The following is a 12937-nucleotide window of genomic DNA, read 5'->3' as shown; positions in this document are numbered from 1 at the left end:
GACAAATTCTCATTTTATTTTCAATTTTAACTTGATTAATCATGACCATTATGCAAAGCATATTTCCTTTTTAATTAATTTAGGGAGGCGGGCATTACTGGCTGGGCCAGCATTTATTGCTTATCCCTAATTGCCCTTGACAAGATAGTGGTGCGTTGCTTCCTGAACTGCAGCAGTCTTATTTGGAATAGCTGCACCTACAATGTCATTAGTGAGGTAGCTCCAGGTTTCTGACTCTGACTCTGAAGGAACAATGATATATTTCCATATCAAGATTGTCATTTACTTGGAGGGGAACTTGTAGGTGGTGGCATTCCTATGTAGCTGCTGTCCATGTCCTTCTAGATGGTAGTGGTCATGGATTTGGAAGATGGTAAGGAGCCTTGGTCAATTTGCAGTGGATCTTGCAGATGCTGCTACTGAGCGTTGGTGATGGAGCGACTGTGCTTGTGGATGTGAGCTTTGACCTCAATGGTATCAGGTTTCTTGAATGTTGTTAGAGCTGCATTTATCCAAGCAAGTGGGGATCGTTTCAGCACATTCCCGACATGTGTCTTAAGGATGGTGGACAGGCTTTGAGGGGTCAGATGGTGAGCTACTTGCTACAGTCGTAGTTACAGCCAATGCTTTACTATCTTGGGTGTCGAAGTAGTGATTTTCACCTTGCTCTTTTGTTCTAATGAGAACAATGCCCTGCTTCCCAGATTTGAAGATGCCGGTGTTGGACTGGGGTGTACAAAGTTAAAAATCACACAACACCAGGTTATAAGTCCAACAAGTTTATATGGAAGCACTATCTTTCAGATCACTGCTCCTTTATCAGGTGGTTATACACAATTGTAAGACACAGAATTTATGGCAAACGTTACAGTATGATGTAACTGAAATTATACATTGAAAAATACCTTGACCGTTTGTTGAGTCTCTCATCTATTGGAATGACCATGTTAGTTTCAATTCTTTCATATGTAAATCACAAAACTTTTTTTTTTAAAAGTTACATTCCCAGGTTAACTGTAACAATTGGTGTCAGCCAGACAATATGTTGAAGGTGTTAGCCCCCTGTGTTCCCTGTCTGTGCCATAATGTTTAGATTGATTCTAATCTAAAAAATGAGTTAACAGAGTCTTACATGGATTCATGCAGTTTTTGAGCAAAGTACAATGTAACTCTGCAAGTACAAATTCACCCCACAAACACGTGTGTGTGTCTCTTTCTCTCTGGGTTGGGGGGGTTGAGAGTGTCTGTGAGAGAGAGAGTGTGAGAGAGTGTAAAGGGGTCTAAGTCTGTGAGGCGGTGCATGTGAGTGTGTGGGAGTGTGTCTCTCTGTAGGAGCGTGTATGTGAATGTAAAGGGCTCTAAGTCTGTGAGAGGATGCATGAGAGTGTGGGTCTCTGTAGGAGTTTGTGTGTGTGTGTGCGTGAGACAGTGAGACAGAGTGTGAGAGAGGGTGAGAGAGAGACTAAGTTTGTGAGAAGGTGCATGTGAGAGTGTGTGTCTCTCTGTAGGAGTGTCTGTGTGTCTGTGTGTCTGTGTGTCTGTGTGTCTGTGTATATATAGTCCAATGGTGGTCACCTGTAGTGTGACATGAACCCAAGATCCCAGTTGAGGCCCTCACTACGGGTACTGAACTTTGCTATCAGCCTTTGCTCAGCCACTTTTCACTGCTGCCTGTCCCGAAGTCCGCCTTGGAGGATGGTCACCCAGAGGTTCGAAGTTGAATGTCCTGGACCGCTGAAGTGTTCTCCAACTGGAAGGGAACACTCCTGTCTGTTGATTGTTGTGCAGTGCCCATTCATCCATTGCCGTAGCCTCTGCTCGGTTTTGCCAACGTAACATGCCTCAGGGCAACTTTGCCTGCAGCGTATGAGATAGAGTCGCACGCGTACCTACTACTAACATGGTGGGAGGTGTCCCCACATGTACTGGTGATATCCATGTCCACACTCTGATACGCCTTGCAGCGCCTACCGTGACAGGGTTGTATGGAGTTGTCCTGAAAGTCGGGCAGTTTGCTACGATCAATGTTACGAAGGGTACCCTGTCGGTTGCAGCACATGTCTGTCTCCTGAGGAGGTCATTACGGGTTATTACGTCGGAACTGGCGGTTGATGAGTTGAGCATCGTACCCCGTTCTTGAGAGCATCCTTGGGTACATCCAAGTGCCCGTCATGTTCCTCCTCATCTGAACAGATCCGGTGTACATGTAGGGCTTGTCCATTGGGGATGGCTGTTTGGGTGGAAGCTGGAGAAGTGTAGCATTGTGAGGTTGTCTGTGGGTTTGCGGTAGAGTGTGGAGCTGAGGTGCCCATCCTTGATGGAGATGCATGTGTCCAAGAATGAGACAGATAGTAGAGAGTAGTCCATGGTGAATTTGATTGTGGGATGAAACCTGTTGATATCGCGGTGTAGTTTTATCAGTGACTTCTCATCATGGGTCCAGAGGAGGAATACGTTGTCAATGTACCTGGTGTATAGTGTTAGTTGGAGATCCTGCATAGAGAAGAAGTCTTGTTCAAACCAGTGCATGAAAATGTTGGCATATTGGGGTGCAAATTTGGTCCCCATGGCTGGATGAAGAACTGGTCGTCAAAGGTGAAGATGTTGTGATCGAGGATAAAGCGGATGAGTTGTAGGATAGTGTTGAGTGCTGAGGCTGTTGCCGCGATGCCATCATTGTGAGGGATGCTGGTGTAGAGTGCGGAAACATCCGTTGTGACGAGGAATGTTCCTGGTTTGATTGGTCCGTGGGCGCTGAGTTTCTGTAGGAAATCTGTAAAGTCGTGACAGAAGCTGATTGTACAAGGGATCCCCAGCTTCTGTTGCAACACCACAATGATGGCATCGTGGCAACAGCCTCAGTACTCAACGCCAACAACTGCCAATCTTCGAACACCATCCTCCAAATCATCTGCTTTAGCCTCGATCACAACGTCTTTACCTTTGACAACCAGTCCTTCATCCAGACACATGGAACAGCCATAGGGACCAAATTTGCACCCCAATATGCCAACATCTTCATGTACAGGTTTGAACAAGGCTTCTTCTCTACGTAGGACGTCCAACCAACACTATACACCAGATACATTGATGATATTTTCTTCCTCTGGACCCATGGCGAGGAGTCACTGTTAAACTTGCACAGTGATATCAACACATTTCATCCCACCATCAAACTCACCTTGGATTATTCTGTACTATCTGATCATTCCTGGACACATGCACCTCCATCAAGGATGGGCGCCTCAGCACTACAGTCTATTGCAAACCTACAGACAACCTCACAATGTTACACTTCTCCAGCTTCCATCCAAAACATATCAAAACAGCCATCCCCAATGGACAAGCCCTACGCGTACACTGGATCTGTTCAGATGAGGAGGAACGTGACAGGCAGTTGGAAGTACTCAGGGATGCCCTCATAAGGACGGGATACGATGCTCAACTCATCGACCGCCAGTTCCGACGTGCCACAGCAAGGAACTGCAATGACCTCCTCAGGAGACAGATATGAGCTGCAACTGACAGAGTACCCTTCGTTGTTCAGTACTTCCCAGGAGCCGAAAAACAATGCCATGTTCTTCATGAACTGCAACACATTATCAATGAGGATGAGCACCTTGCCAAGACCTTCCCCAAACCTCCACTGCTCACCTTTAAACAACTGCCAAACCTCAAACACATCATTGTTCGTAGCAAACTGCCCGGCTTTCAGGACAACTCCATACAAGCCTATTGCGGTAGGCGTTGCAAGACGTGTCAGAGTGTGGACATGGATACCACCATTATGCATGGGGACACCTCCCACAATGTATGTGGCAGGTACTCATGTGACTCAGCCACTGTTGTCTATCTCATACGCTGCAGGCGAGGATGCCCTGAGGCATGGTACTTTGGGGAAACCGAGCAGAGGTTACAGCAACGGATGAATGGGCACCGCACAACAATCAACAGACAGGAGGGTTCCCTCCCAGTTGGGGAACACTTCAGCGGTCCAGGACATTCGACCTCAGATCTTTGGGTGCCCATCCTTTAAGGCGGACTTCAGGACAGGCAGCAGCGAAAAGTGGTCGAGCAGAAGCTGATAGCTAAGTTAGGTACCCATAGGGAGGGCCTCAACCGGGACCTTGGGTTCATGTCACACTACAGGTGACCACCATTGCACTACACACACACAGACACTCTCACAGACTTAGACCCCTTTACACTCATACACAGACACATAGACACTCTCGCTCACAGACACTCACAACCCCCTACACCAGACAAACACACACACCCACATGCACGTTTGTGGGGTGAATTTGTACTTGCAAAGCTACATTGTACTTTGCTCAAAAACTGCATGAATTCATGTAAGACTCTGTTAACTTATTTTTCAAATTAGCATCAGTCTAAACATTATGGCACAGACAACAGGGGGGCTAACACCTTCAACATGTTATCTGCGCTGACACCAATTGTTACAGTTAACCTGAGAATGTAACTTTTTAAAAAAGTTTTGTGATTTACATATGAAAGAAGTGAAACTAACATGGTCAATCTAACAGATAGGAGACTTAACAAACAATCCAGGTATTCTTCAATGTATAATTTCAGTTACATCACACTATAAACTTTTGCTATAAATTCTGTGCCTTACAATTGTGTCCTCCACAACCACCTGATGAAGGAGCAGTGCTTCAAAAGCTAGTGCTTCCAATTAAACCTGTTGGACTATAACCTGGTGTTGTGTGACTTTTTAACTCTGCTTCCCAGAGATACCAATATGGCAATAAGACACAAGCCCAGTAAGAACAAATGGCTCACCAATTTAGAAAATTCAGTAATAAGACTGATCACAAATTGAATGCAAGGTGCAATTTTAACTGATCTATGTTTCAGTTGTGAGTAACTAAACCGGACGGATTAATTTTGTTGTCACAGCACAAGTATGAGTGTCAAAAGCTGGAAGTGAGCTACATGGTGATTCAATGGTTAGCAGTACTGCCTCACAGTGTCGTAGACATGGGTTCGATTCCACCCTTGGGCAATGGTCTGTGTGGAGTTTGCACATTCCTCTCATGTCTGTGTGGGTTTGCTCAGGGTGCTCCAGTTTCCTCCCACAGTTCAAAGATGTGCATGTTAGATGGGCTGACCATGCTAAATTGTGTTCAGGTATGTGAAGTTTAGGTGGATTAGCCATGGAAAATGCAGGGCTATAGGAATAGGGTGAGGGATAGATCTGAGTGCGATGCTCTTCAGGGGGCCAATGTGGACTTGATGTGCTGATTGGTCTGCTTGCACACTGTAGGGATGCTATGGTTCTATGCGCAATCTTGACTGCCTTTAATCAAGGCTGGTATCCAATGGAGGTCAGTCCTCAAGTGCTGGCTGCCTAACTGGATCCATATCTCAGCAGCCTCACCACAATCAGTGCTGGGCATTGATGAGGCTAAAGCTGCACAGGGGACATGACATCTTCAAAGAAAGTTTAGGAAGACTGACAGATGCCAGAACTTTCATAATCATGAGGGATAGACCAGCTAGCACTGATGGTATTATTGACAAAATGGCAACTTTGCTATTAGAGCCCTCTGCATGGGCCAATGAGTGCCGACACAGAGGTGGGCTTATCTCACCATCCCTTAGGAGGTGACTTGGTTTCACTGAGCCACGTGACCAATTAATCTCATTGCCATTTACGGCAATATGGTACAGTGGTGAGGAAGACATCAGGCATCCCCCCTGCACATTCCAACCACATTCCCATCCCTCACTATCCAAAAGGGCCAAAAAGGCCCAAAGACTCCGGCCTAGAATTTTGGATTTTTGACTTGCCAGCACTACGTATAAACATATTTTCAAGTTAAAAATAATGAAGCCTTTGGTTAAGTTCATTAAGAGATGCAGGTGTTTCTTCTGCCCAACCTTCTTAATTTTAAGGTGCGGCAGTAAAAATCTGCAATTAAGTCGATATTCAGATTTTGAAATGATTGGCAAATGTGGGGTTCTGCTTTATTTCCTCAGTAAACTCTTAATCGTTGGGGTCCTTGATAGTCCCAGTGATGCCCCAAATGATATATTATTTATTACATTAATGCAGAATTTAAAGTTTGAGCCGTCAAGTTTGAGACGTAAACTAAGGATTCACCAATAACGTTTTCGTAGTTGAATTAAGAAAAATGCGGATAATGAGTGGGGTTCAGGAAAGTGGAAACAGGGACTCTTCATCAATCCAAGAAATCTCCTCAATAGAGTCAGAAAATGGTTTTCTTTCAGCTGCACTATTTTAGAGAGATCTTGATACAATTTCATTCTCACAAGACCACTTCTCGGGCATGCAACCCATAGCAGTTCTAGAATCTTCCAGCAAATAATACTACGTAACTAAAAAAAAAACTTACGGGATTGTCGATATACAGCACTGAATACTTCGACGTCCATGGTACTTTTCGTGCTTCCACTAGATTTGAGCATATAAAATTTGTAAAAAAAAAAATTAAAGTTAGCAAGCATATCTCATTGCATTTAAACTTGAAAAAATCTCTTCTTCAGTGATTGCTGGTCAATGCCAATAAAATTGTCAGGTCTTTACATTTTAAATGAAGGTTTGACCAAATCGCTTTGAGGGCTTATACATGAACTGAAGATGGGAACCCATTTGTGCATCCGGTGATGTGCTGTTATGCCACCATTTCAAAAATATGAAATAATCCATGGGTTAAAGCAGTGGTAAGGGAAGAATAACTAAGATAACTATCACCAGAGAAAAGGTATGAGGAAATCTAATTGGACAAAAGGCTAATAAGTCCCCTGGACTGGATGGGTTGCATCCTAAGATTTTTAAAGGAACTATCTGCAGGAGACATTGGATGCACTTCTTGTAATCTTCCAAGAATCCTTACATTCTGGAAAAGTTCCACAGTACTGGGAAACTACCAATTAAACACCCTGATTCAAAAAGAGACACAAAATAGATACTAATTAGTTTAACATCTCTGTCACTGGAGAAATGCTATAAAGGGTGTAATAGCAAAGCATTTAGACATACATGAAGCATGGCTTCAAGAAGGGGAAATCATGTCTGAAAAGATTAGATTTCTTGGAAGAGGTAATAAACTGGTAGGTAAAGAGAAATTCATACATATAACACAGTTGGATTTCCAAAAGGTGTTTTAAGAAGTTGCTATACATTAGGCAATTTATAAGATGAAAGTCTATAGTATTGAAGGTAATATGTGGGCTGAAAATGTGTTGCTGGAAAAGCGCAGCAGGTCAGGCAGCATCCAGGGAACAGGAGAATCGACGTTTCTGGCATAAGCCCTTCTTCAGGAATCATAATTCCTGAAGAAGGGCTTATGCCCGAAACGTCGATTCTCCTGTTCCCTGGATGCTGTCTGACCTGCTGCGCTTTTCCAGCAACACATTTTCAGCTCTGATCTCCAGCATCTGCAGACCTCACTTTCTCCTTGAAGGTAATATGTATCAGGCAGCATGGTGGCTCAGTGGTTAGCACTGCTGCCTCACAATACCAGGGTCCCAGGTTCAATTCCAGCCTCGGGCGACTGTCTGTGTGGAGTTTGCACATTCTCCCCGTGTCTGTGTGGGTTTCCTCCGGGTGCTCTGGTTTCCTCCCACAATCCAAAGATGTGCAGGACAGGTGCATAGGCCATGCTAAATTGCCCATAGTGTTAGGTGCATTAGTCAGAAGGAAATGGGTCTGGGTGGGTTACTCTTTGGAGGGTCAGTGTGAACTTGTTGGACCAAACAGCATGTTTCCACGCTGTAGGGAACCTATCTAATTAGCATGGATAAAAGATTGGCTGTCCAATAGGAAAGAGAGAGTTGGGACAAAGGGGGCATTTTGAGGATGCTAACCTGTAACTAGTGGTGTGCCAAAGGGCTCAGTGCTGGGAGCACAATTAATTACAATATGTATTAATTACTTGGATGAGGAAAGTGAATGTACTATAGCCAAGATTTCAGATGACACAAAAATAGATGGGAAGGCAAGTGGTGAGGGTGAAACAAAGAATCTGCAGAGGGATTCAAACAGATTAAATAACTTATAAAAAGTTGGCAGTCGCAATGTAATGTGGGAAAATATGAGGTTATGCATTTTGGCAGGAAAAATAGAAGAGGAGATGATTACTACTTAAATGGAGACAGACTTCAGAAAGCTACAAAACAGAGGGATTTGGAAGTGCTCATCTCTGAATCACAAAAGAAAACATACAAATTTAGTGGGTAATAGCAAAAGCAAATGAATTATTGGCATTTATTTCAAAGGGAAATATTGCTGCAAGTATACAACCCATAATCAGATTTGAATACTGTGGCAAGTGTGGTCCCTTTATCTAAGGAATGACATCCTGACACTGAAGGCAGTCCAGAGAAGTTCACTCACTTGATTAAGGATGTGGAGAGGTTGAATAGATTGGGTCTGTGCTCATTCAGGTTTAGAAGAATGGGAGATGACCTTATTGAAACCTGTAAATTGCTTAGGGAACTTGACATGTTAAATGTGGATAAGTTGTTTCTGCTTCTGGAAGAGTCTTAAACCAGAGGGCATAATCTGAGAGCAACGGGTCACCCATTTAAGATTGAGATGACGAGGAATTTCAAAGAGTAATGAATCTGTGGAATTCTTTACCACAGAAGGCTGTCAAAGTTGAATCATTATGTATATTCAAGACTAAGACAGATGCATGTTTAATCAGTAAGGGAATCAGGGTTATGGGGAAAAGATACAAAAGTGGAGGTGAGGATTATATGGTTAACCGTGATCTATGGCAGAACAGATTTTATAGGTTGAATGGCTTCATTGTGTCATGTGGCCTTAATTTCACTATATACTTGTATTTGAAGTTACAGTGCACAAGTACACATTGGCATTAGCAATCTGAAATTTCTTTGTGGTTGGATGGTTGTCTTGCTAACAGTTGAATTGTTGAAGGCAGTTTCTTCTCTTTAAGAATTTCTCCAAAATTCAACTGGTGATATTTTACCGGAATGTAATTTCTACTTTTTTGAGAAAGAAAAATATAACTTTTCAAGAGCAAAAATGCACAACACTGGCTTACTTTTACAAGCAAGAAGCTTTACATTTGTAGTCCGGAGTTGTTCAGAGATTGATAGAATCCCTACAGTGTGGAGACTGGTCCACACCGACCCTCCAAAGAGTAACTGACCCAGACTCATTCCCCTACCTACTAATTTACATTTATCCATGACTAATGCACCTAACCCATACATCCCTGAACACTATGGGCAATTTAGCACTGCCAATTCACCTGACCTGCACATCTTTGCACTGTGGGAAAAAAACTGAAGCACCCGGAAGAAACCCACGCAGACACGGAGAGAATGTTGCCAGAGGCTGGAATCGAACCTGGGTCCCTAGCGCTGTGAGGCAGCAGTGTTAACCACTGAGCCCGATTCATTTCACTGAATGGTGGAACAGACTAGTTGGGTCAAATGGCCTACTTTTGGTTGATCCATAGTCTAGGCCCATGGTTAAGTCAACTCTGTCTAATCCCACAAAGAAAGTGGCTGTCAAGAAGAGAAAGAGCAGCAAAGACCAGATCACCTGATGAATTTCAATACCAACACGTTTAAAGCAATCTGGAAATAAAGAAATGTTTCACGTGCGGCAATCTCCAAACGTAAAAGAAATATTTTCATAAAGACTCAATTGTAACTGGAACATGCAGGTTCGGGTTCATTTCTGCATGCAAAATTCTCTAATGTAGAGCATTACTGGATATATTACAGCCAGTATTAAGCTATGTACAGATACAACTAAGTCCTACACTCTTACATGAGTAAGTTAATGAACATGGAAGAACTTGAAATAACATTACATCCATTAGTAGTAAAACATTGCTATCCCACAATGCCAGCAACACTGCTTTCGAGCTCAATTATAATTGACACTTTCTCAAAAATAGACTTGGAGAAGGGAAGTGAAAATCAATTTTTCACCCATCTAAACCTCAAAATAAATGAAAATTCATATCACTGCCACTTCCGTGCCTGAGCCAAGTACAAGTAGAAAACATGCACATTCTCAAAAAAAAAGTTGCTCACTTCCTGAACCACATAATTAAAACTACAACATTCTCATCAATTAGCAACTTAAATGCATTCAGCTTAGCATATCACATTTCAACAGGAAACAGTCATTCAAAGTAAATTGACAAGTCCAAACAAATGATTTAAAAAAAAAATAACTGAATGGCCACTTCAAAGCATTCATGGAAAGAAAAGGGTTACTTCACAGGAAGAACAACAGTTAGACATAGGGATATAGAGTCAATATATCCACCTTATAACATCAAAGATGTACTTACATGTAAGATTTTTAGTGACAACATATGGCCCATGCTCAACAAATAGCCCAAACAATGATGAGCCTCCAGGGCCACCTTGAAGCCAGAGCAATACAGGGGCAGTCTGTGGAAGTGTCTGTAAAGGCACACAGAGTTAGCATTAGATTACAAGTAAATGAACTAAAATGATGAATAGCATGGGTTCTGGGGAAATGCTGCAAGAATTGGGAGGGAATAAAATGATTGTACAACATTAAAACTTATTCAAAATTGCATCTATGCAGGGGATAAAATAACAGCTTTACTTCAAAATAAACTCAAAAGATGATGAACAGGAACAAATAACAAGTTTAATATGTGACCTGGTGGGGAAAGTGCAATGAGTAAGGGAGTCTTTATAGGCTCTGTAAGCTTCAGAGCCTTTCAAAGTCAGGGAGAAAGGGGTACATCATAGCGTATGGTCAATAATTAGAATTTTATTGGATCCAGTAGAACTGTAAAATCAACCAACAGCTGGTCTCAAAAGAAATCTTGCACTGCAAGATGAAAATCACACTCTGATAAAGGAGTTGTTTTTAAATGATTTCAGCTGTGTTTTCATGGATCAGATTGAAAAGTGCTAGTTCTGTTGAATGAAACATTTCTCTTTATCACCTGTGTTCATCCTCCAGCCAAAAAGCATTACTTGAGCAGTTTAAGGTCTGGCCTGGTGTATCAAGAATCTCCAGTTTTAGTTTAACCTCTATCAGAACTCCAAGAGCATGTTCTACTCACCCTGGGGAGTTTTCCACAGAGACTATGGAGTATGACCAAACGATTCTTCATCTAATGAGTTTTCTGTGTTTCAGTACACGTCCATTAAAATTTTAAGATGGCCCTGAACTCAATACACATTGGAATCATACAACTGCTTTTCCTCCATTACGAAAAAATGCAGTTCAACCTGGTTTACAGGGTTAAGATAATCATGTAGATGTAGCGGATAGCCACAAAACAAAACGTGCATTTATATTAAATTATGCAACAGTCAGATGACCTAAAGTGCTTTACAGCCAATCAAGTAACTTTAAAGTGTGGGCATTGCGAAAATGCAACAACTAATGTGCATTTAGTCCGGTTCTACAAACAGTAAATGTGATATTGATCAGATTATCTGGTCTTTACTGATGATGGGTGGCCACAGCACCAGGGGAAAAAAAATCTCTGCTTTTCTTCCAATAGCATCTTAGAATCTTTTATACACACCTAAAAAATATAAATATGACCATGTTTTAGTGTCTCATCCAAAATAATAGTGGGTAGAATAAGGGGAAGTGCAGGCTTAGCAACTCCCTTCCATGTTATAGTACCCAGCACACATGCAAAACAACAGCATAACACAAAAAGGAACAGAGAGAGAGCAAAGATAGAAGCAAAATGTGACAGAGGCAGAGATGAGAAATGAAACAAAAGCTGTTAAGTCAGAGACCATATGCTCCAACTCTGCTTCAGAAATACAGCAGGGAATTCTATAATAATCTATTTAAATTTTTAAGTTCAGCATTCAAATCTTGTATCTGCAGGAAGATGAAGCCACCACCAGCACATCCCCTCACTGGGTTCTCCATGGTTGCTGCAAGCACAACTCAACGCCACACCAAGATTAACCTGGTGAGGTTTAACTTTCTGATATTTTGGTGTATTGCGAAGCAATGCTCCACACTGCCATCTGTCTGAAACAAGATTCCCATCGCTCCAACATCCTCCAGAATTTTCTGACAACTTCTGTTCAACATCATTATTTGAAACAAAAGCCACTGAACAATTACTGTTGCCATCAGTTGTATTCTAATGTTTTTACACGATTTCTCATTAGTTGATATTACATAATTCGACAAATATTATTTACACCTTGATTTCCCCTAATGTGTGTGTGTCTCTCATTATTTCTCCACTATGTTGCTCCCTCTGTTGGCTCTTCTGTAACAGCCGCTTCACTTTAACCCTGTTCATATTCTGCAACTCCTGTGTCTGATCACTTCTCTATCATTTATGCCTCATTTCTATCCATTTCCCAACTGTTATTTAATTTCTCACTTTCTCACTGTTGCTCTGAGGCTGCCACTTTTAAACTTTCTATCTGCGCTTTGCACAGTCCTTTGTAGCTTCCTACGTCCTTTCAAGTTTCCTTTGATAGCTTTGGTCACTTTGCCACCCCTAGCACCTCCCCTGTCTGGGCACACCATGGTTCTGTGTAACCTAAAATTTTGAAAAGCAGGAAATTTCACTAACAAGACAATAAATATTTTTGACAGATTTTTAATCAGCTTCTACCACTTTGCACTATTCCTCAGTGGAACAGTCGAAAAACCTTTTTTTTTAAAAAAAAGCTAATTCTCTGGTTCCTTTATATCTTGGATGAAAAGCCCAGGTTTTGCCAGCATTTCTCATGTGGAACTATTAGTCTTACAGCTCCATATCTCTTCCAGCACTTGTAAGCATTCCTTTAATCTTAGTGACCAGATACAGTATTCAAGGATACACTAAATTAAAGTCTAGATTAGAGTGGTGCTGGAAAAGCACAGCAGGTCAGGCAGCATCCGAGGAGCAGGAAAATCGACATTTTTGGGCAAAAGCCCTAGATG

The 12937-nt window shown here is 42.1% G+C and overlaps 1 protein-coding gene across 2 annotated transcripts in view; it reads right to left on the bottom strand.

The window, feature by feature from the left end:
- Positions 1 to 12937, bottom strand: part of cpvl (carboxypeptidase vitellogenic like) — a 104286-nt gene that overhangs the window by 57828 nt on the left and 33521 nt on the right. For both annotated transcript variants that reach the window (XM_043689523.1, XM_043689524.1), the window contains exons 4-5: positions 10335 to 10449; positions 6387 to 6445 (exon numbers count right to left, since the gene is read on the bottom strand). In XM_043689523.1, the coding sequence (XP_043545458.1) occupies positions 6387 to 6445; positions 10335 to 10449 (174 nt within the window). The remainder of the gene's footprint in view (positions 1 to 6386; positions 6446 to 10334; positions 10450 to 12937) is intronic.

This window comes from Chiloscyllium plagiosum, chromosome 5 (genome assembly GCF_004010195.1).
Source record: "Chiloscyllium plagiosum isolate BGI_BamShark_2017 chromosome 5, ASM401019v2, whole genome shotgun sequence".
NCBI classification, from domain to species: Eukaryota; Metazoa; Chordata; class Chondrichthyes; order Orectolobiformes; family Hemiscylliidae; genus Chiloscyllium; species Chiloscyllium plagiosum.
Note: the sequence above shows the minus strand (reverse complement) of the source record. Positions and strands in the feature narration are given on the sequence as shown.